The sequence below is a fragment of the Lissotriton vulgaris genome, chromosome 5 (genome assembly GCF_964263255.1).
Source record: "Lissotriton vulgaris chromosome 5, aLisVul1.2, whole genome shotgun sequence".
Classification (NCBI taxonomy): domain Eukaryota; kingdom Metazoa; phylum Chordata; class Amphibia; order Caudata; family Salamandridae; genus Lissotriton; species Lissotriton vulgaris.
In genome coordinates this window covers 113,092,694-113,114,202 of record NC_141693.1, presented here as the reverse complement: position 1 = coordinate 113,114,202, position 21,509 = coordinate 113,092,694, and the positions used below count along the sequence as shown (strand labels likewise).

Below are 21,509 nucleotides of genomic sequence, written 5' to 3'. Positions count from 1 at the left end.
TTCGAGAACCTGCCCAGGCACACCCCTCTCACCACCACTTTCATTGCATCCCATTCAATAGACCTACTCGCTGCCGTGCCCTCATTCACACCAAAATAACTAACAATGCCCTGCCGGACCGCATCCTCAAACACAGAATCCTCCAGCGTCTCCGGCCGAAGCCGCCATGTTGGTATCACTGAGCGCTCCCTCTGCCACTGAATGTGCACCAATAGGGGGTTATGATCGGATATAGTCCTAGCTAGGTATTCCGCATGGGTAATCAATGGGGATAGAGCGCTCCCGCAAAGCACCGAATCGATCCTGACATGCAGATCATGGAGAGCGGAATAAAAGGAGTAATCCCTGGTTCCCCTGTGCCTCTCCCTCCAGACATCCAGCAACCCCCACCGTTCTTGCCAGTCCTTCCTGTGCGCGGCCAGCCTGCGCACAGGAGAGTCCACTAGGGGGGGATGGGACCTATCCAGAGCCACATCCGTAATCGAGTTGAAGTCCCCTCCTAGCACTATCGGACCTGCCAGGAAAGAGGCCAAGGATCCCGAGAGGCTATCAAAGTACCGGCCTTGGTCAGTGTTCGGTGCATAAACACAACAGAATACCACATCGCGTCCATATAACCTCCCCTCCACCGCTACAAACCTGCCCTCCGGATCCACCACCTGGTTCAGCACTTGAAAGGGTATCCCCGCCCTCACCCAGATCAAGACCCCCCTGGCGTACGCCGAATAGGTGGTGCCAAAGACCTGGCCCCGCCATCTTTTTTGCAGGGCAGCGCACTCTTTTTTGGTGAGATGGGTTTCCTGGAGCATAGCTATCTGAACCCCCCTGCGTACCAGGAATGCATGTACTTTGTGACGTTTTACCATAGTCCGCAACCCCCGGACATTCCACGTTAGGCACTTCAGATTAGGTAATGTCCCCATTCCAGTCCCGTGCAGTCCGAATCAAAAGACAACGGTCAATGCCCCCCCCAATGCAGTTGCCCCCCCCCAAACAGCCCCAAAACTGAAACATACCCCAAACCCCACACCCCAGGACAGAGCACATGAACCCGATGGCCGCCCCCATCCAAACCTTAACCCAACTTCTCGCACACTTATCCTGTGGTCTCCACCACAGTCGACCTTAAGGGCCTAGGGGGGTGAGTCGCCGCCGACCCTAGCAAGCGGAGCCCGCGTCCCGCTCATCATCCCCACCAAGTCACTCAGCTCCCCCACCCGGCAACCCGCCTTCCAGCGACAGGATATCATCCTACCATGAAGTCCCGATCTAATCCCAAGTCTATCTCAGCCGCAGATGATATCATCCGAAGTCTGTGGGGTAACATCTGGCCCCTTCTGGCTCTCCGCCTCCGAAAGTTCCCCTCCTGTTCTGCTGCCTTCCCCACCCGAGTCCGTTTCGGTCCGTACACTGTTCCGCTGTGACCCCGTAATGGCCGCCGTCGCTGCAAGGGCATCCCTCTTCTCCGCCGCCATTTGAGCCTCCCGTTTCTCCCGCTGGCGCCTGTTGCGGGACCTGATGCGTTGCGATTGCCGCACCCGGGGCTGCTTGGGTTGGTCCCGCCGACTTTGGTGCGTTCCGTCCGTCCCCGCTCTGTACAACTCTAGCCATTGCCAGACCTCATCCGGAGTCTGGAAAAAGTGTGTGGTGCCATCCATGATAATCCGCAGCTTGGCCGGGTAGAGCAAGGAGTACTGGATGCCTTCCTCCCTGAGCTCCTTCTTTACAGCGAGGAACGAGGCCCTGTCCTTCTGGACCGCCTGTGTATAGTCCGGAAAAATCGTCACCTTGCTGTTCTCCACCTCATAAGGGCCCGACATCCTGGCCCGCTGGATGAGGAGATCTCGGTCCTTGTAGTGGAGGAGCCGTACCACCATCGGTCGGGGGGGGCGGCCAAGCCCCGGAGGGCGAGCGGGCACCCGGTGAGCTCGCTCCAAAGTGAAAAATGGAGTAAGCCCCTCCGGCGCCACCACAGTACGGAACCAGTTCTCCATGTAGGCCACCGCGTCCTCCCCCTCAATCCGTTCCGGCAGGCCTACTACCCGCACGTTGTTCCGCCTATTACGGCCTTCGGCATCCTCCGCCCTCCGCTCCAGAGTGTCCAGTCGAGCCAGTATGTCTGTGATCCTGTGCTCTGCGGTCACCACCGAAGGCTTCAGGTCCAGCAACAGTTGATCATGGTCCTTGACCCGATCCGCCAGCTTCGCGTGATCCGCGCGTAGCAGCCCCAGGCCCGTGGCCACTTGGGCAATGTCATTGTGTAGCGCCTCCTTCGTGGAGGTGATCGCCTCAAGGATGGCGTCCAAGCGCCGGTTCAGCCGCTGTTCCTGGTCAGGCTCCGGGGAGGGACTTCCATTCAGTTGGGTCGACGTTGCCGAGTCCCCCTCGCGGCTCCCGGGCATCGATCCTCCGATCGCCGCCATGTTAGGGCACTGCGTCACAGATCCAGTCGTCCGTCCTGCTGGCACGGCCGTGGGTCCGCCCCGGTCTCCAGTCACCGGACAGTACTACGTCCCCACCGACGGTCTCAGGAGCAATGGCCAGGTGGATGGGCTCCGTTCCGTCACCCCCCTGCAGCCTGCGGGGGGGAGGATGAGTCTTAGGGCGGTGGCCAGCGAGGGTCCCCAAGCTCCTGGGTGGATCGGGTCAGCGTCCCCTGATCTCAGTGCACAGCACCGCCAATTCTAGTGCTTCGAGCAGCCGAGTGCTGGATCTCTTGCCACTCGGTGACAACTTGGCTCAGGGCTGGAGCTCGGGACCGTCCGACCTCCTCGCCGCCATTTTCTTCTCACCCTCGGCAACACCTCGGCCGCCTCTCCTCTCGATCTCCTCAGGGCCCGCAGTCCCCCAGCGATTCTCCGATTATGCCCAGCTGTCCCCTTACGCTTCAGAGGGCAGGAACGTCGTTTTCGGGTCGCCTAGGGTCCCAAAAACAGGAGAATTAGCGGGATTCCGCGCGGAGCTGCGAGCTCACGCCGCCATCCCGATCGGCGTCCAAGCCACGCCCCCCACATATGGAGTCATGGATGTCATTGTATGTCTAGTAGTGTTTAATTTGAGCTGCCGATGGGGGGCACAGCCACTTATTTGTGGGACCGACACCTATTTCCATATCAGATATTTACGAATTGCAAGAGCGGGAAAAACTCACAAAAAAAGAGAGAGAGAGAGCAAGAGAAACACAGCAAAACCGTAACGAAGAGAGAAAGCCAGAACATGCAAGAGTGAGGAAAAGAGACAGGGAGTATCTGGTAGTGGATTAAAGACCACCAACCTTGGTATTTGACGCACCGATGTTTAATTGACCTGCCGCTATCTTCTGAGTAGCACTTCGGGCACCGGCACTCTTTCTTTAAAAAATTAAGCACTGCTGTCATAGACTGGATGCTGAGAATGTCTGTTGAGTCCCCATCTTGATTGTGTAAGGAAGGGGCAACTACTCACAGTTGCCATGGAGACACCTTGCACAAATTAGTATAAGCGAAAGATGGCCAGTGTCCTTAAGAGGGTCCAGGGTAGGAATGAAAAACACAAAAGGTAGAACACCCCCTTGGGAATCTTGTTTGTCTTGATAGAAGATGTAAAATAGTACTAAATATATCAGAAAGGTAGCAAACTCCCCCTGACAGGAAGGAGAATAGAGCCTAAGTCAGGGACAAAACTGGTAGCACACAGGGTGAAGGACACAACGAAAAATAAGTGAACGAACTTGGCGAAGTATTCTCAAGTATGATACTTACAGCAACCAACACCATGGGAAAACTGCCCCATCTTGGATAGGGAACATTGGTTAAGATGCAATGGGCCAACCAACATCTTTGAGAAGGTTTGTTATAAAGAAGGCCCATGCCCCTTTTCTTCAAATCCCAGGATTCACAATGTTAAATGAAGAATCACATCTTTAGACAAGGGCTGTATTCCGTGATCCTGCTGTTGCTCCAGGCAGATCACCCTTTTGGGTAACTGCAAGCTCAGAGTCACCAGGGCAGTACAGGCAGCATGAGCATAGCTGAGCACAGTGTCTCAGAGCACACGACCTGACTCTAAACTGCTCTCCTTCCCCTTCGTCCCATACAGGGTCTCCTGTAAACTCTCAGGCCTCAGCACAGAAAACACTTGGGGGCATATTATCAGGAAACTGCGGCTAAAGCGGCGATAATGGGCTTGATAATACGCTCTTAGGAATTCCCGTAGACGCCTAGGTTCTGGTGTGAACATGGGCTTCTATTGGAATTCTCAAGGGAATATTATCAAGCTCATTATCTCCGCTTTAGCTGCAGTTTGCTGCCGCCAAAGCGGCGATAATTTTAACGCCGTTCTTGATAATATGCCCCCGGTTTCTGAATAGGATGCCCTCAGAACTAGTTCCAGATATGACAGAGAGAAGCAAATATTTAAGGGCTGAAAGGAGGAAGTAACAGATAAAACGTACTCTCTAATTTAAAGTGGGAGGACGTGTGACAGTTAACAAAAATAGTGGATAATGGGTCTTGTTAGATTGCCTTGGTCATGGCTCAGAAACCTATCAAGAAAATGACTATTCTTGAATCTAAAGTGGGTATCAACGGGTAGCATCCAGTTCTTAGAATTCTGACTATAGTTCCTGCCATTTGATGGACTTTTGTGTATTTTTGCCCTCTGCCATTGTTTTTCTGTTTACCCTGTGAATAGTATTTGTGTTGTGTAAAGCCGTGAGCACCATTCGTTAATTCATTAATTGTTCCTTAGGAATATTTTGTAATAACAAACAAAAATTGTTTTGGATACCTTCTCATTATTAAATTCCTTCTTTTTTTCCCTCTATTTAAATCTAATTGTTTTATTTATGTGAAGTTATAGGGCTTTTGTTGTTGTTTTTATAATAACTTTTAGAAAGTTGGCAATTTCTTGCCTTGGCCATTTGGTGCCTGCAGTTTTTCTCTGGTCACGACTGGGTGTAACTAGCAGTAGGGCTTTGCGTATTCCTCCTAGACAGCCAAACACAATGGAAGCTTAGGTGTGACTGAATGAGCCATCACTGATAGGACGGAAGAATGAGCTGGACCCAGCATCACTTACTCCTGAATAGGCTGCGTCATGTCCCCACACAAAGGTATACCCCCTGTAGTTTGGAGCTAGGACTGGCCACGCAGGGCATTTTTGCACTTCAAAGGCCTGCCTCTAGAAGCTTCTCCCCACTTCAAAGGCCCAGCTGTGAATAAAAGAATGACCTCTTATACAGTTCTGGACGTGTGGATACTCTGCCAGGAAGAAGGACTGCCACTCTGCTGGACTGCTGCTCTGGGAGAACCGCTGCCCTGCTGTGCTAACCTGCTGCCCACTTGCTGGGGTGAGAACCCGGAGTGACCCCAAGGGCTAGTTGACTGGCCTCCTGATCTGAAGCTTCCGGGACATAACAGGCTTTCCACAACTTTGTACCTGAACTCTGCCATCTCTGAGTCTACTATGCCAAGTGGTGCCACCCTAGTCCTTGGCCCTTGGAAGTGGCCCTAAAGTGTTTACCAGTAGAACCTAAGCTCTTCTCTGCTGAGCGGCGCATCCTCAAGCCGAACAGACGCATCTCCTCGGCTTAGTGGCACATCCTCGAGGTGGGACTGAGGGAGGACCCCTGCGGGACACCATAAGGAAGCTGGAAAGGGGCATAGCCCTGTAGTTCCTGCAGCTGACTGAGTCCTCTTTTCCAAAAACGGATCACAACAGATCTAATGCAGATTCCCTCAGCCCAGCCTGCTGCAATCTTTGCACCAATCAGGATGGAGATATAGTGTTGAAGGTTGCGGACAGGTCAAGCATAACCAGGATAGCTGAGCCTCCCTGGTCCACCTGGCAACGAATCAATCCGCAGCTGCGCTTAATACCGGTTCTGTGCTCTGGACAGTGGAACCCATTCTGAGAGGGGTCTAAAAGATCGTGGTCATTGATAAACTGGGCTAATTCTTGATTGATGCATTGCAACTCTTCTGGCGCATCTCTGCTGATTAGCAGAGATGCGCCAGAAGTCGTAAATCTACCCCTGGGTGCTTCCAGTTCCTGTTCCTGCTTCAAGGAGCGAGAGGCAGTGTAGAGAAGCGGAAGCCGGCCGGCTGGTTGGCCGGCCTGAAGGTAAGTGTTTTTTGTTTTTGTTTTTCATTTAGAACCCTCCCCATCCGCCATCCCTGGTAAATAACGGCCGCCACTGAATCCACATCACTATAGACATATTCAGTGGCAGCGCCACAAACAAAAACTTGTGGGGCAGGTGGAGGGGATGCGGGGAGCGCGCAGGGGGAGTTTAATAATAAAAAAGGGAAATGTACCTGAATTTACTGTGTTCTTCCTTCTTCCTTGTCCCAGCAGGCACTGGGGCAGCATCAAAGACTCCCTGTGCAATCCCCGCAGTGCTCTCATGTTATGAGAGCAGTTCGGGGATTGGCTTGAGCAGGCTGCTTTGACGCTCCTCTCAGGACTGGGAGTTTGTGCTGTTTCTCCAACCCAGCTGTTCAATACAGCCCTGATGGAGAAACCTAAGTGCGCAAACCATCCTCCTCCTCCCCCTTCCCATGGCACTGGCCCCACCCCTCCCTGCACATGATGGCTCAGAACTGGCAAATGAAAAATAAAACAATTATAGTATATAATTTTCTTTTTCAGGTGCAGGCTCCGAGCCAGTGGGGCGATGCTCGGTCAGCATTGCGGAGGAGCCACCCCTGGACATGTTAAGGCTGAGGAATTCCTATCAGAGGATTCTCCACCGGTGCAGAGTATTTAATAGTTCCAAAAAACAGATGGTTCTTTTGTGAGCAGCGGTGTCTCAGATCACTCCATCATACATTTATAATAGATAATTTCAGCTATTGAAGGATCAGTCTATGCAGATAAGACACAGACTTATCTTCTCTGCAAGAGAGCCCAAGGGTGAGCTTGGAGACCTGTGGTAGGGGTGGAGTAATGGCAACCCGCGTCAAAGAAGGAAGTTCTGCTGCCACAGACACTACGATTCAGCGATTTTTAACACAGCGCTTTAATTCGCGCTTTCATAGCTGTAGCACTATTTGTACTGCTTGGTTTTATTGTGCATTGACTGCTTTTGACTCGATTATTGCCGCGCTAGCAAGACACATTGGAGCAGCCATTGTTGATTGTCTGTGCCCCAGCCTACCTCCAGTTTCGTTTTCTTTCGCTGCCATTTTAGTTGTTGTTGTGGTGCCTCAGAGCCCGTCCCCCACAGCCCGCCCTGCCTCCCAGCTGACCCTCCCTGCCACGGACTACATAGCCCGCTCCCACACCCGTAAGCGTTGTGACCGTCCTGACGCTTTCAGAAGCGGTCGCTCCCTTCGCCCCCAGCTCCTGCCTGGTATCGTTGACTGCGCTCTTGTACAATTTGCTATCGCATTACTGCTGCCTCCTACACAACATAGCGCTGTAGTGCGAGTGCCACTGTAGATTATCTAAGACATTTGTATCGCTTTTGGGGTAATTTAACACGGCGCTTTAATTCGCGCTTTCATAGCTGTAGCGCTATTTGTACTGCTTGGTTTTATTGTGCATTGCCTGCTTTTGACTCGATTATTGCCACGCTAGCAAGACACATTGGAGCAGCCATTGTTGATTGTCTGTGCCCCAGCCTACCTCCAGTTTCGTTTTCTTTCGCTGCCATTTTAGTTGTTGTTGTGGTGCCTCAGAGCCCGTCCCCCACAGCCAGCCCCGCCTCCCAGCTGACCCTCTCTCCTACGGACTGCATAGCCCGCTCCCACACCCGTAAGCGCTGTGACCGTCCTGACGCTTTCAGAAGCGGTCGCTCCCTTCGCCCCTTAGCTCCTGCCTGGTATCGTTGACTGCGCTCTTGTACAATTTGCTATCGCATTACTGCTGCCTCCTACACAGCATAGCGCTGTAGTGCGAGTGCCACTGTAGATTATCTAAGACATTTGTAGCGCTTTTGGGGTAATTTAACACGGCGCTTTAATTCGCGCTTTCATAGCTGTAGCGCTATTTGTACTGCTTGGTTTTATTGTGCATTGCCTGCTTTTGACTCGATTATTGCCACGCTAGCAAGACACATTGGAGCAGCCATTGTTGATTGTCTGTGCCCCAGCCTACCTCCAGTTTCGTTTTCTTTCGCTGCCATTTTAGTTGTTGTTGTGGTGCCTCAGAGCCCGTCCCCCACAGCCCGCCCTGTCTCCCAGCTGACCCTCCCTCGCCCCTCCCCCTCCACCATCCATTAATGACAGATGCATTTGCGTGTAGCGTTCACGCGCAGCGGTCGCGCCCCATGCGCGCCCAAGGTGCGCCAAAGGTAAGCCTGTCTACGCCCGTCTGCGCCTGGACCACGCCCAGCGCCAGACCTGTTGGCCTCCGCAAACCGCACTCCTCCAGCATAACGTATGACGCCGCCACCCTCCTAGCACTTAACCCCGGACGCACAGTACAATGCTACGAAGCTGCCCCGGGAAGTAGCCACGGCCCCTTCGCCTGCCTCTCCTGCAAATTTACCAGCATCAAGACCCACACCATATCCACGAACCCCAACACAGCTCCGACTCTAACCACCTGAAGTGCATCCTGCTGAACACCCGCTCGGTCCACAGACACGCCACCGAACTCTGGGACCTACTCGACACTGCTTCACCGGACGTCGCTTTCCTTACAGAAACCTGGATGAACACATCATCAACACCCGACATCGCCATAGCCATCCCGGACTCTTACAAGATCACTCGAAAAGACCGCTCCAATCAAACAGGAGGAGGCATCGCCATCGTCCATAAAAACACCATCAAAATCACGACCAGCTCCGACGATAGCCTTACAACCGCCGAACACCTTCACTTCCAGATCCACACCGACCCTAGGACCACACTCAGAGGCACCCTCATCTACAGGCCTCCAGGAACCCGTAAACAATTCAGCGAAGACATCACAGACTTCATCAGTCCACATGCCCTCGCCTCGGAGAACTACATTCTACTAGGAGACCTCAAGAAAAACGACAGCAACACCACCACCCTTCTTGACAACCTGGCCAATCTCGGCCTCAAACAACTTGTTGACACCCCCACCCATGTAGCCGGACATACGCTCGACCCAATCTTCACCTCCAGCAAATACATCTCCTTCGATCGCACCACAGCTCTCCATTGGACGGACCACAGGTGTGTCCACTTCAGCTACAAAACCACCTCGACCCACAACCCCCCACAACCTATTCCGCGAAGAAACTGGAACAAAATCACCACCGACCAACTCCTCACATCGCTCAACCAAAACCCACCCGCCCTCTCTTCAGACCCAAACCTAGCCGCCATCACATTCAAACAATGGATCACTCACAGCGCTGACGAATTAGTACCCTTGAAAAACCATCACACCAAACAAGACTGCAAAAAGGCCCCCTGGTTCAACGATGACCTTAAGAATTCCAAGAAGCTTTGTCGTACTCTCGAGAAAACATGGAGAAAAAACCCAACCACCGACAACATGACCACCTTCAAGGCAGCCACCCGCAAACACCACCAGCTGATTCGATCCACCAAGAAATCAGCATTCAAGAATCGACTCGACAACAACGCCCAGAACAGCAAGGAACTATTCAACATCGTCAAAGAATTCACCAACCCCACTGCAGCCTCAAACGACATCACTCCCTCCCAAGACCTCTGCGATTCGTTATCTTCCTTTCTCTACAACAAAATTGCCGATATACATAACAGCTTCGAAAACAGTTCCAACGAACAATCCTCCCCACCCCCCTCAGAACCTAATCCGCCCTCCAACAACCTCAGCGCCTGGAACCCAATCAGCACTGAAGACACCATCCGCCTAATGAATTCCATCCACTCTGGCTCACCAACCGACCCATGTCCCCACCACATCTTCAACAAAGCAGACCCCATCATCGCACCCCAACTGCTTCTTCAACTCTGCTACCTTCCCAGAAAGCTGGAAACATGCAGAAGTCAGTGCCCTCCTGAAGAAACCCACAGCAGACCCCTCTGAACTTAAGAACTACCGCCCCATATCCCTCCTCCCATTCCCTGCCAAAGTCATCGAGAAAGCCGTCAATAGCCAACTCGCCGCCTTCCTTGAATCCAACAACTCCCTCGATCCCTCACAGTCCGGCTTTCGAGCCAAACACAGCACCGAAACCGCCCTCATCGCAGCAACAGACGACATCCGAACACTACTGGACAACGGAGAAACAGTGGCCCTCATTCTACTCGACCTCTCCGCCGCCTTCGACACAGCCTGTCATAGCACCCTCATACAACGCCTCAACAACGTGGGAATACAAGGAAAAGCCTTGGACTGGATCATCTCGTTCCTCACCGGAAGAACCCAGAGAGTCCGCCTCCCACCTTTTAAATCAGAGGCCACCGAAGTCATCTGCGGCGTACCACAAGGATCATCACTCAGTCCCACCCTCTTCAACGTATACATGAGTCCCCTCGCATCCATCACACGAAAACACAACCTCAACATCATCTCCTACGCTGATGACACCCAGCTGATCCTCTCCCTCACCAAAGACCCAAACACCGCCAAAACCAATCTACACGAAGGTATGAAAGAAGTAGCAATATGGGTGAAAAACAGCTGTCTAAAACTTAACTCAGACAAAACGGAAGTACTCATCCTAGGATCATCCCCCTCTGCCTGGGATGACTCTTGGTGGCCTACGGATCTGGGCTCAGCACCCACACCCACAGACCACGCACGTAACCTAGGCTTCATTCTAGACTCCTCACTCTCGATGAACAAACAAGTCAACGCCGTCTCATCCTCCTGCTTCAACGTACTTCGAATGCTCCAAAAAATCTTCCATTGGATCCCCGCCGAGACAAGAAAGACTGTCACCCACGCACTGGTTACGAGTCGACTAGACTACGGAAACACCCTCTATGCCGGAATCACAGCCAAGTTACAGAAAAAACTCCAACGCATCCAAAACGCTTCAGCGAGACTCATTTTGGACATCCCTCGCCAAGATCACATTACCGGCCACCTGAAAGACCTCCACTGGCTTCCCGTCAACAAGAGAATAACATTCCGTCTCCTCACCCACGCACACAAGGCCCTCTACAAACTAGGTCCCTAATGCCTCAACACTCGACTATCCTTCTGCACACCCACCCGCCAACTAAGATCCTCCAATCAAGGCCTCGCCGCAGTTCCGCGAATCCAAAGATCCACCATGGGAGGTAGATCCTTCTCCTACTTGGCGGCCAAGACCTGGAACTCACTCCCCACTCACCTCCGCCTTACACAGAACCACACCTCCTTCAGAAAAGAACTTAAAACTTGGCTATTCGATAAATAATGAACTCCCTCCCCAAGCGCCTTGAGACCCTCTGGGTGAGTAGTGCGCTATATAAATTCCTGAATTTGAACTTGAACTTGATTTACTCTCTCAAGCCCCAAAATTGCTCCTCATGTCGGTACCTTTGCCAGTAATCTAGAACGCTGAACTTGGTTTTGAGACACATTAAATCAGGAGCATTTTGCAGCCTATGTCAAATTAAGCAGGTTTCTTTTATTGATCATTCCCATTCTTTTTATTGATGACTTAACCAGCTTCTCTGTAACATTGCAGTACATCAGCAATACGTAAGTGACATTTAAAAACTCTATAGACCTTGTTACAACAATTTTAATTATTATGCAAGGTTTCTTTTCCCAGTGGAATGCAGGCCCTTCAGATCCTTGTCTTGGGAAGGGTCCCGAGCCCAGGAAAAAAACATATGTCCCCCTAAACGAGTTCCATTTACCCCATATTTGCACCCACTTCTTTAGGCAGCCACTGCTTTCATAAACTGCCTTTTCCGAAATAATACTCCAGTGCATATCCTCCATCCATGCCAAAGTGTTGGTGTTTCGGGAGCACCCCATGATTTTTCTTTACTATTCAAGTCTGTAGCCCCCCATACGTTAATGAGGCACTGCTTAGGCTCTGGCTCCAGTATCAACCCCAGTGCCGCTCCCATACAGCGTATGATGGAGCCCCAGTATTTCTTTATGTACATGCAGTCTCAAATTATGTGAGAAAAGGTGCTTCTTGCCCACAGTGCCTTCTAAAAGTAGGATCTGTCATAAGACTAATCCTGACAAGAGTGTGGCTTGAGAAGTATATTTTGTGGAATATTTTGAGTTGTATTCATTTGAGTCTTGAAGAAATGGCCACCTCCCGGGATGAGGCCAATGCCTCCTGCCACTCCTCATCATCTAATCCCCCAATATCTAGTGTCCAATGTTCTTGGAGTTGAAGGAAACGATTAGGAGAGTTATTAGTCAGTTTTTATAGGTCAAGGAGATCGCCTTACAGTCCATATAGTCTGAGTATGTATCGGAACCGTTCTGTGTCCGCAAGATCATATTCTCTCTCTAGTGAAGCAAACGGAACCACCCCTCCTTGTACCCACAAGTCTCCCACTCGGGAGATACCTATGAGATCCCATCTGTCAAATCCCTTAATGTTCCTCAGGGTTCTCAATCGCTCAGCATCCCACAGTGAGGTGGCCTGTGCGATCCTATTTGCCTATCACAGGCTTTTATTTACCGCATGCCAGAGCTGAATAGTATGTTTGGTGGAGCCGGTAAGCGGTATTCGCTCCGGTGCAGTGTAGAGTGCCCTTTCGTTTCTACTGCCTAGTAAGACCAGTTTGTACATTCTGTATGCTGGTTCATCGTAGGGTCGATATAGGCACTGATTGATCACCGTTAGCTGTGATGCCCAGTAATACTTCCGTATATCTGGGAGTCCCATGCCGCCCCTTTAACAGTTTCTGTGTTGCTATTTGAGGGGGGTTACCGTCCGATAAGAGTGTTCTCTGCTCACTCTCTATGGCTTTGAAATAAGAGTCAGAGAGCGGGCTTGGTGCACTTTGCAGTATGTATAAAAGTCTAGGGAGTGCCATCATCTTAAATAGGGATGCGCGTCCCAACAAAGAGAGTGGAAGGGATCTCCAGTGAAGCACATCACCCCTCAAACGTTGAAGTGGGGGGTAGAAGTTTCTATCATAGAATAAGGCCTGGTCAGTTGTAATATATATGCCTAGGTATTGGAACTGTGGTCACTGCTGCCTAGCATCCCCTGGGTAACGAGGGGAGTGTGCCACTCAATATATATAGATAATTGACTTTACCCAGTTAATCCCAAAATTAGTGACTATGTTTAAGACAGTTAAATAAGGATTTGGGAGATGCTAGATATAAAAGTATGTCGTCGGCATAAAGAGAAATATGGTCCTCCCTCTCCCCCGTTCAGCGCGGGCCTCTCTCAATGGATCACCACAAATCTAGGTTGCCAGGGGTTCGAGTACTAGGGCGATGGTCAAAGGAGACGGGGGCAACCCTGTTGAGGAGATTTTATTATTCACTACCACCAGTGCTAATGGGTCGCTGTATAGGAGTTTCAACCGAGCCATAAAGTCAGGTCCGAACCACATCTTCTCCAGTACTACAAATAAATAATGCCATTTAATGGTATCAAACTCCATTTTGGAATTCAGTGACACGGCCACTGAATCTTCTCTTAGTGTGTCTCTCCGCCCCAGAACTCCATGTGGTCCAAGCAGCTTTAGTGTTGTACACCTTCCTGGCATGAAGCCAGACTGGTCAGAGTGTACAAGTTTTGGGATAATCTTATTTAGGCGTGAGAATAGTGGGATCTTGCTTACTGAGACAATGTAAACGCAGAAACAAGGGTCTCCCAATTCTCACATTGCACTCACTGGAGATGTAGAACCTGACACCTCACTTATTTTTAAATATCATGATTTGTGACCAGCATTTCATGATAGCTTGAGACACTACAATAGTTGTCAGTCTGTATGTTAATGATACTGAATTTACAGCCAAAAGAGTTTAATGTCAGCTTTTCGGTGTTTCGCTCTTTGGAGAATTTATTACGGATCTTATTTTTCTGCTGATGTAGCTTCTGATGTAATCTGGTAATGTGTTATGGCCAGGCACCCCCAAAGTACAAATGTTTAAAAGAAAACTTTACACTATATTTAAAGAAAAAAAACCTAGCTCCTCTCACTCTCTTGTGATGTGATCCCTTATGAGAATATTGGCATGTCACGTTCATGGCTTAGATGGAAAGGAGAACAAAGCTGTGTAGTGCTGATCATAGACTCTGGATCTCCTTCACCCCATACATTAAGGGGGTACACCAACGTTTGCATTCTTGAATTAGTATAGGCCTAGCATGGGTCCATTAGTTGATTCAATTTTTGATAGATTATTGAAGTAACAATGCAAGCCTCTTTGGAACATTTCATCAATTAAATCAGGAAAGACTAGTTTTAGATTAAATACACTCATCGCGGTTGTATGGCCGGCTTCCTTACCCTTACATTTAAATAACTTTGACAGTGGAATTGAATAACCATAGATTTCTTTGTAAAAACCTATATATTTGCTCACAGACTAAAAATTACCCTTGTTAGGTGTGGAGCTTGAGAGTACTACTCGATTCCGGATACTTCTACTGTTTCCTCCTTGTCTCCTCCTCCTTCAATCATGCCATAGCTAACATGAAATGTATGTTTTTCATCCCCTGTGTAAATGTTGATATTGTTGAAAGTTTATGTGATGACCTTTCACTTTTATACAAAATGCAAAAACTGATTTAAAAATATTGGTTACATTAGCATTCTTTCAACCCCATGTTTAGCCTTAAAGAAGACCACATCACTAACCCTTTAGGTGAGTTGTTTCTGTTGCTTAACCAGGAAACTCAAGGACCGGAATGAATAAGGCAAGACACATAGATCGAAGCTTTGAGCACAAAATATTATCTTTATTCAGCACAAATTATGCCTTTCCCCCCTCCGCCCCCCCAAAAAGAGGGCTGTATACTTTATAATTACACCTGGCTACGTTTACAGAAAAAAGTACCTTTTGGGTTGGTTTTATCCCATCAATGACCCAAGAAATGCACATTGAAAATAAATAAGCTACTGATACATTCAAGTGGACAGCATTTGAGCACTGTTTGAAGAGGTGAAAGTCCAGGTTCCAGTTTGTATTGTTGCCATGTCCTGCTTGCAGCACATACGCATTGTTGGCACACAATGGACCGCACCAACCCAAAAGGTGTACTAGGTAACTGTCTAGGGTGTCTTCCTTCAGGAAACACCAGTAAATGTTATTTATTTTTATTAAGCTCTGCTTGAACAGGCAACATTAAGTAACAATACATTTTATATCATTGAATTTTGTAGGTGAAATGCTCTACAAACCAAGGGTTTCAGCACGTATTGACTATAATCTGACTAGAACCATACTTCAAGAATAACATCTTATGGTACTTCTTAAATTTGAGCATGTTAGGGCCTTGGGTAGAAAGGCAAGGAAATCCACGTCTTGGAGATTAGAGCTCTGCGACTCCCTTGTCTATGGTGAGAAGAACGGTAGATGTTCAACAGAAAACTGCCATCTGAGCAAAAACTTTACCCTTTCATTAAATATAGGGGACCCCAAAGATGTTCTTTTCTGGGTGATTCACTTGAATTAAAGACACCTGTCTGAGGGAATGGGAAACTAGTGCAGAGATTTCACTTTGAGGGAAACATGGTTGTATTTCCTACTCCGGCGAACACTCTTTCAGTAAAAGACATGAGAGATAATCCTGCAGCCCCAAAGACAGTCACCACCGACTAATATACATTTAACGAAGACATTAATGGCTGTCATAGGGCCAACCTGTGAGAGAGAAGGAGACATTTTGAAAGGGTCAGAGGCAGAAATCAAGAGCTTAGAACTTCCTGTTTCTAAGGAGCGGATGACTAGACCGAGTCAAATTTGAAGCTGACATTTTTCCTTTTACTCTGTTTATGTGAATTTCTTCTCTCAGTGTTAGAAACAAGAGCTGAGGAATCTCTGTAAGGAATTTATGAATTACATTTTCTGGGAGAATAACCTGGAGTGCCATGAGGTCTGGAGCCATGCCAGAGTTTGCGGATACCCACCATGCTAAGTAAATTTATCGATAACTGAAACCATTCGATAGCCTGGGGTTATACTGAAAATATGGCACGCTTGGAGGCCTTACAGGTCGACTTTGGACACATCCCTGATTTTAGATCACTACTGAGATATATGTACCTTTAGGGAGAAGACTAGGTTCTTCAACATTGAATACTGTACCGGTTACTAGGTCTTTCATTGGGTTCAACCACACCTTCCGTTATGTGTGTGTAAATTCACCAGTAAGCATTGCAGAGCGTGAGTTTGTGTTTGACCTGTGTAAAGTCATTGAACTGTGTAAAGTCAAAGACCTGTGTAATCTCATTGTAAGTGTCTCATTGTGCAAGATATTCACACTGTTATTTTCCCAATAAGATTGTCGTTCACAGCCTTGTTGCTTGTAAGGATACACTTAGCACTGAAGAATCTTTGAAATGGTAGGGTTGTGGTGAGTGGCAATAAGTAGTGTGGGTGTATCCACATCATATACCACTTCGAACACCCGCATGCACTTCCTTTCATGGATGCTGAACTCTGACATACAGAAGTTCTGGAGGTGCCAATGAGACTGTCCTCCTCAGATGTTTCGCCAACACTGGAGAGGGTGCCATCAGCACCAGACCTCACGCGACCGCTGATGTTTTCTGTTGTACATGGAGGGCCCAATTCACAGAGCTAACTTAAGACAAAATCCTAAACTTACTACTTTTGGTATTCACAGAAGTTAGGATTTTATCTTAAGTTTGTCTTAAGTTTGTCTTAAGACAGACTTGAGACAGAATTCTAACTTAAGTCTGTCTTAAGACAAAATCTCAACTTCTGTGAATACCAAAATTAGTAAGTTTAGGATTTTGTCTTAAGTTAGTTTTGTGAATCGGGCCCTAAGGCTTTTGGGGTGCAATGAGTGACTGAGAGGAGCATGTGGAAAAAGGATTCCCTCAGCATGCTCTGTTTCTTTTTTTCTTCAGACAAATATTGAAATTCCTCTGCTCTACCCAGGACTCAAAATTGTAAATGCCTCAATGGTGATTAAAAGAATGTGGGCGACTTACTTCACATGACAGTAGCTGAGCTGAGGAATGAACTTCCAAAAAAACTCCAAAGATGATCTCCAATTAGTCGTCCTTTAAAGTGAGACTCAGACAGCATTTGGTGCTGTAACTTGCAACGCGTCTCAGGCATTAACTGCTTGGCTCTTGTCCTTGCCTGTTTATTTAAATTAAAACTAGCTATGCCATCTTTCACTGATTTGTTTGCAGTTTCGTGACTATAACCGTTGTTTATTTTTTAACTTTTTGTTTTGTCGTGTGTTGTTTCTGCACCTCGAAGCTGTGCTCTCTGGCATTGCTATGCATTACAAGTGAGATAAACTAATGCAAATTAAAATGCTGGTGCATCTTGAATTCAATCAACAAATCTTGGAAGGAGTCTTTGGGGCTGATTTAGAGTTTAATGGAGGGCACTCTGTCCGTCAAGATAGTGGAGGACATTACCGCCACCATCCTGGCGGAATATCGTCCTTCAGATTTAAAGGTGACCGCCGGCCCAGCGGCCATCTCCGTACCTTTAAGGGAACAAGGTAAAAATGTTTGGTGAACGTCAGTCTTCTGTTTCGTCGGCCTTGCACCAAACTTGTTTTTCAAAAAGAAACTCCCAACGTGGGGAGGGGGAGTTTTCTCCCAGGGTGTGGGGGTCATTATTCTCTTTTTGTGTTTCTCACAGGTTTTGTCTGGCATTAATGGACAGAAAGAACAAGACATTACACCTTCCACCCTTAAAAAGGCAGGCAGTGTAAAGCCCTTCCCTAGTCGGCCCTTACTCCGCTCAGGTATTGCAGAACGCAGCAGCTCGAGTCCTCACTCGTACTCCTGAACATGTCTCAGTCAGGAAAACCATCAAGCAGTTGCACTGGCTGCCAGCGAAGGAGAGGATCCAATCCAAGGCTTTGCGTACAAGCCTCGCATAAACAAGGACCACAATTCTAGGCCAGAAATTCAGATGGTACTCGCCGAATAGACCACTTAGATCAGGGGGTCTCCAAACCGGTCCTGGAGGGCCGGATCCATGCCAGATTTTTTGGATATCCCCATTGAGATACATGTAGTTATTTTAAAAATCTGGCATGGATCCGGCCCTCCAGGACCGGTTTGGAGACCCCTGACTTAGATCGTCTAATTCTAGAACCATGGTGGTACCAAAACTCAATAGAATGAACTGGGCGGCAGGAGTTTTTACCTAGGAGCTACAACAATCTGGAATAAACTTCCATTACCCATCCGATCTGCCACCTCCCTCCTCAATTCCAGACGTGAGTTGAAAACCTGGCTATTCAGCATATCAGTCTTGTGGTAAGCCTCCTGCCTCCTGTCTGATCACTGCTTAGAGCCGGGACCCCGTTTGGTTACAGAGCGCTTTATAAATCTCCTACATTGACATTGACCTGTCAGAGGAAGCATTCCTGTCAAGGGAGCTAACGGGGGCTTCGTTGAGAGAAATCTTACAGTCCGCCCCTCTTTAAATAAGGCGGACAGACGAAGAGTTCGATGGGCAAGGCACTCTGTTGATACCCTGTCTGCCAAACCCTAAACCATGTCCCTAGTTTATAAACATGGAAGTTCATTGTCATATCACTGAACCCAGTAAATGCAACCTGAATACCCCAGAACATGTTGAATAATGTTGCCCTCGGTCTCCACTACAATGTTTTATGTAATAATTGTGAGCGGGGTGGGGGAGGGAGGGAATAGGCAAAAGGGAGTTACTCAATTATTGTACGAGAGTAAGGCTTGGTATGAAAATGTTTGAAGCTTGAAAACTTTTGAAGACCGTTTTAGAGGGACTGTGGTGAGCAGCAGCTGTCCACTGCCCTGCAGTGATTGGATGGCCCTGAAGCATGAAAGGGAACAGCTACTGAAATTGTCTCTTCTGTGTGAAAACTTTAGCTGTGAATGCGGAGGGGGCGTCTCACCCCACAGTAGCTGTTACAATCGACGATGCGGTGTCAGTGAATTGTTCATGTACTCAGGCTACATGTGTCTAACTATATCCCAAGCTGTGACAGCGTCTTGGCGCTATTTGACCAACTCGTTCATCCATTAGCTTGCCGTGGAACTGCAGTATGCTTGTCCATCCACCCTCTGAAACACCCACTCTATGCGACGATGCGGGGGTTGTTAGGCTTTCAGGGCGTCCCCCCCTTAGAAAATCGTTCATAATCAATATTTATTTCAGAAAAGTAACCCGTTTGGAACGCGACTTCATCTAATTGGCTATTAAAAAGAATCATCATATTATACATGGCACAAACGCAGAGCAGAGGTTTTAAATACTGGCGAGGGCGCTAACATTCCACTAGAGGGCAGCATTGTTTCAGATAAGGAGTCGTCCGCAAACATCTAGGGATCAATAACGGTCTACCTAGTTGTAACAATCCTCTCAAAACTCACAGTCAATCAACGTCAAGGGCTGCCCGCTGCATGAATGTTTTAAAACATTTTCCTACGATGGCAGATGGAGGAGCTGCCATAACTTCTGAAAATAACTGTCCATTTCGGTATAGTGCTTGGTGAAACAGCAGGCATCATAGCATCCGTTCAATCAGCTTGTAAAAGAACTGAATTGACGTGGTCCCTGCAATAAGTTGGTGGACCCAAAGGGGTTGATGCATTTTAACATTCTTGCCCTCCACCCAGGTTTTTTTTAATGTTGAAACTTACACTGTATATGTCTCGAACAGACCCAGGTGCTGGTCAACATGTTTCGCTCTCTTTACAATTGGTCGAGCCTTCTGCAGCACACACCACGTTGCTCACCTTTGATTTTAAAATACCTTGGCATGAACCTGGATCAACCGCATGGATGGTTTGTGGGCCAATCACTCTGCGACAAATGCTATTGTATGATTGCGGTGTCACTGCGAAGTATACTGACCTACAGGACCAGCGCCATTTGTAGCTTCCAGGACCTCTCCTGAAGATAGGGCCGATCCTTCCACCCCTTCCAAGAATTGAATAATTCCTTTATGTCTCTGGCAGTATATTTACTGAGCTATGCATGATTTGTCAGGTGTTCTGTCCTGCACCCTGCACTTTAGGCTGATTGTGCAGCTCTGGGTTTGCCCCAGTTGCCATTGCAGCAGTACCTGGAAATTAAACATCTTGCCTCTATAAAAACAGACTATAAAAAGAGCCTGGCAGTTTAGTTTTCCTCCCTAAAACTTTAATCAGCCAACTGTATTACCTGTTCATTTGGCTGTCTATAGATTGCAACACAAGTCTGTGCCTGGAATGGCAAGATTGTCTTTTTTTAAATCATATTTCGCACTGTGTTTTCCACATGTTCCTTGTTTTAAAGTATCTGCCAGCAGTCTTGGTCCATGAGCGGGTGACATGTTGGTTTGTTGGTGCTGAGGCTAGAAGGCCTCCCTCAAACCCATGTCTTAGCTGCAGCTCGGTCGCCTCTGCTTCTCTGATTGGTCCTCCTCCTGTACCTCGTCATTTCCTTCCTCTTCTTCCACCTCGTCTTGATTGCCCTGAAGGTCGACCCGCTGCTCGTCCATGCGCTTGGCTTGAACTCGCTGGATGAGGCTGAAGAAGTCTTCGTCGGGCATGGTGGGCCCGCGTGGGACCGCATCTGGGGGCGCGCACCGCTGGTCGTCGATTCGCGCAGACTGTAAAAGAAAAATACATAAGTGAATGTTGTTTTGGAATAATAGACTGAATATGTATTCTCATTGTGGTAGGGGCAGTGCATGGGAGAATTTGCAAAATTCAATACGCAAAACCGAAAGTAAAGTAAAATGAGTTACAATACCTAATCTGGGACACACAATTGGCCTTCCTGTCCAGGGAGAGAGCAGACCATAACGTCCGAATATTGGGGGTTGTAGAAAGCTGTGGGTTAAGGTCTATTGCTACCGGGAAAGATGGCATTAAAAGTTTGCCAAGTTTGAGGGAAAAAAATAGTGTTGCAAGCGCCCTTGCAGTGGGGCCTTGAATTGCAAGAGCTCCTAAGGGTTTGGTGGGAGAAACCACTGCCTGTGCGCACTGAAAGAAAACATTGGCACAGTCAGTTGGTGCAGTGGCAAGGCACATTGGCGTTGCCAATGCTTGTTGAGAAGCTTTCCTGAACACTCGCTCCTAAGTGCTTAGATGCCGCTCGCAGCAGTTTGTAATTATGGTGGTCACCTTCAAATGTCCTTGCCTACTATCTCCTTGGCTCTAAAGGTGCTGTATGCCACTGTGGATGGGGTTGTTGCTGACAGACCCCAATCCACGAGGAAGTATTGTCCGGATGACATGGTCACATACAGGATGGGTTCATTGTGCGCTTTCAATCCAGGAGTTAGACTTGTGGAGTGTCCACCCACAAGGTGTGATGTTGTGGACAAAGAGCGACATGACATTGTACACAGTGGCGTAGCTGGGGGTGGGGCAGTCCAACCCGAGCAGCACTCTTTTTGGGGGCAGCGGAGGTGAGCAAGTCGTGTCTGTCGACAACCACTACCCTCCGCGAACAAGTCGTCCATCGGCTGCCAGACACCCAATCTCCCCACCATCGGA

General features: G+C 48.5%; 1 protein-coding gene across 2 annotated transcripts in view; it reads right to left on the bottom strand.

Annotated features, from left to right (window-relative positions):
* Positions 1 to 18,114: 18,114 nt before the first annotated feature.
* GPSM1 (G protein signaling modulator 1) overlaps positions 18,115 to 21,509 on the bottom strand; it is a 727,733-nt gene continuing 724,338 nt past the window's right edge. For both annotated transcript variants that reach the window (XM_086921016.1, XM_086921015.1), the window contains exon 14: positions 18,115 to 20,617. In XM_086921016.1, the coding sequence (XP_086777142.1) occupies positions 20,387 to 20,617 (231 nt within the window). In that variant the 3' untranslated portion in view covers positions 18,115 to 20,386. The remainder of the gene's footprint in view (positions 20,618 to 21,509) is intronic.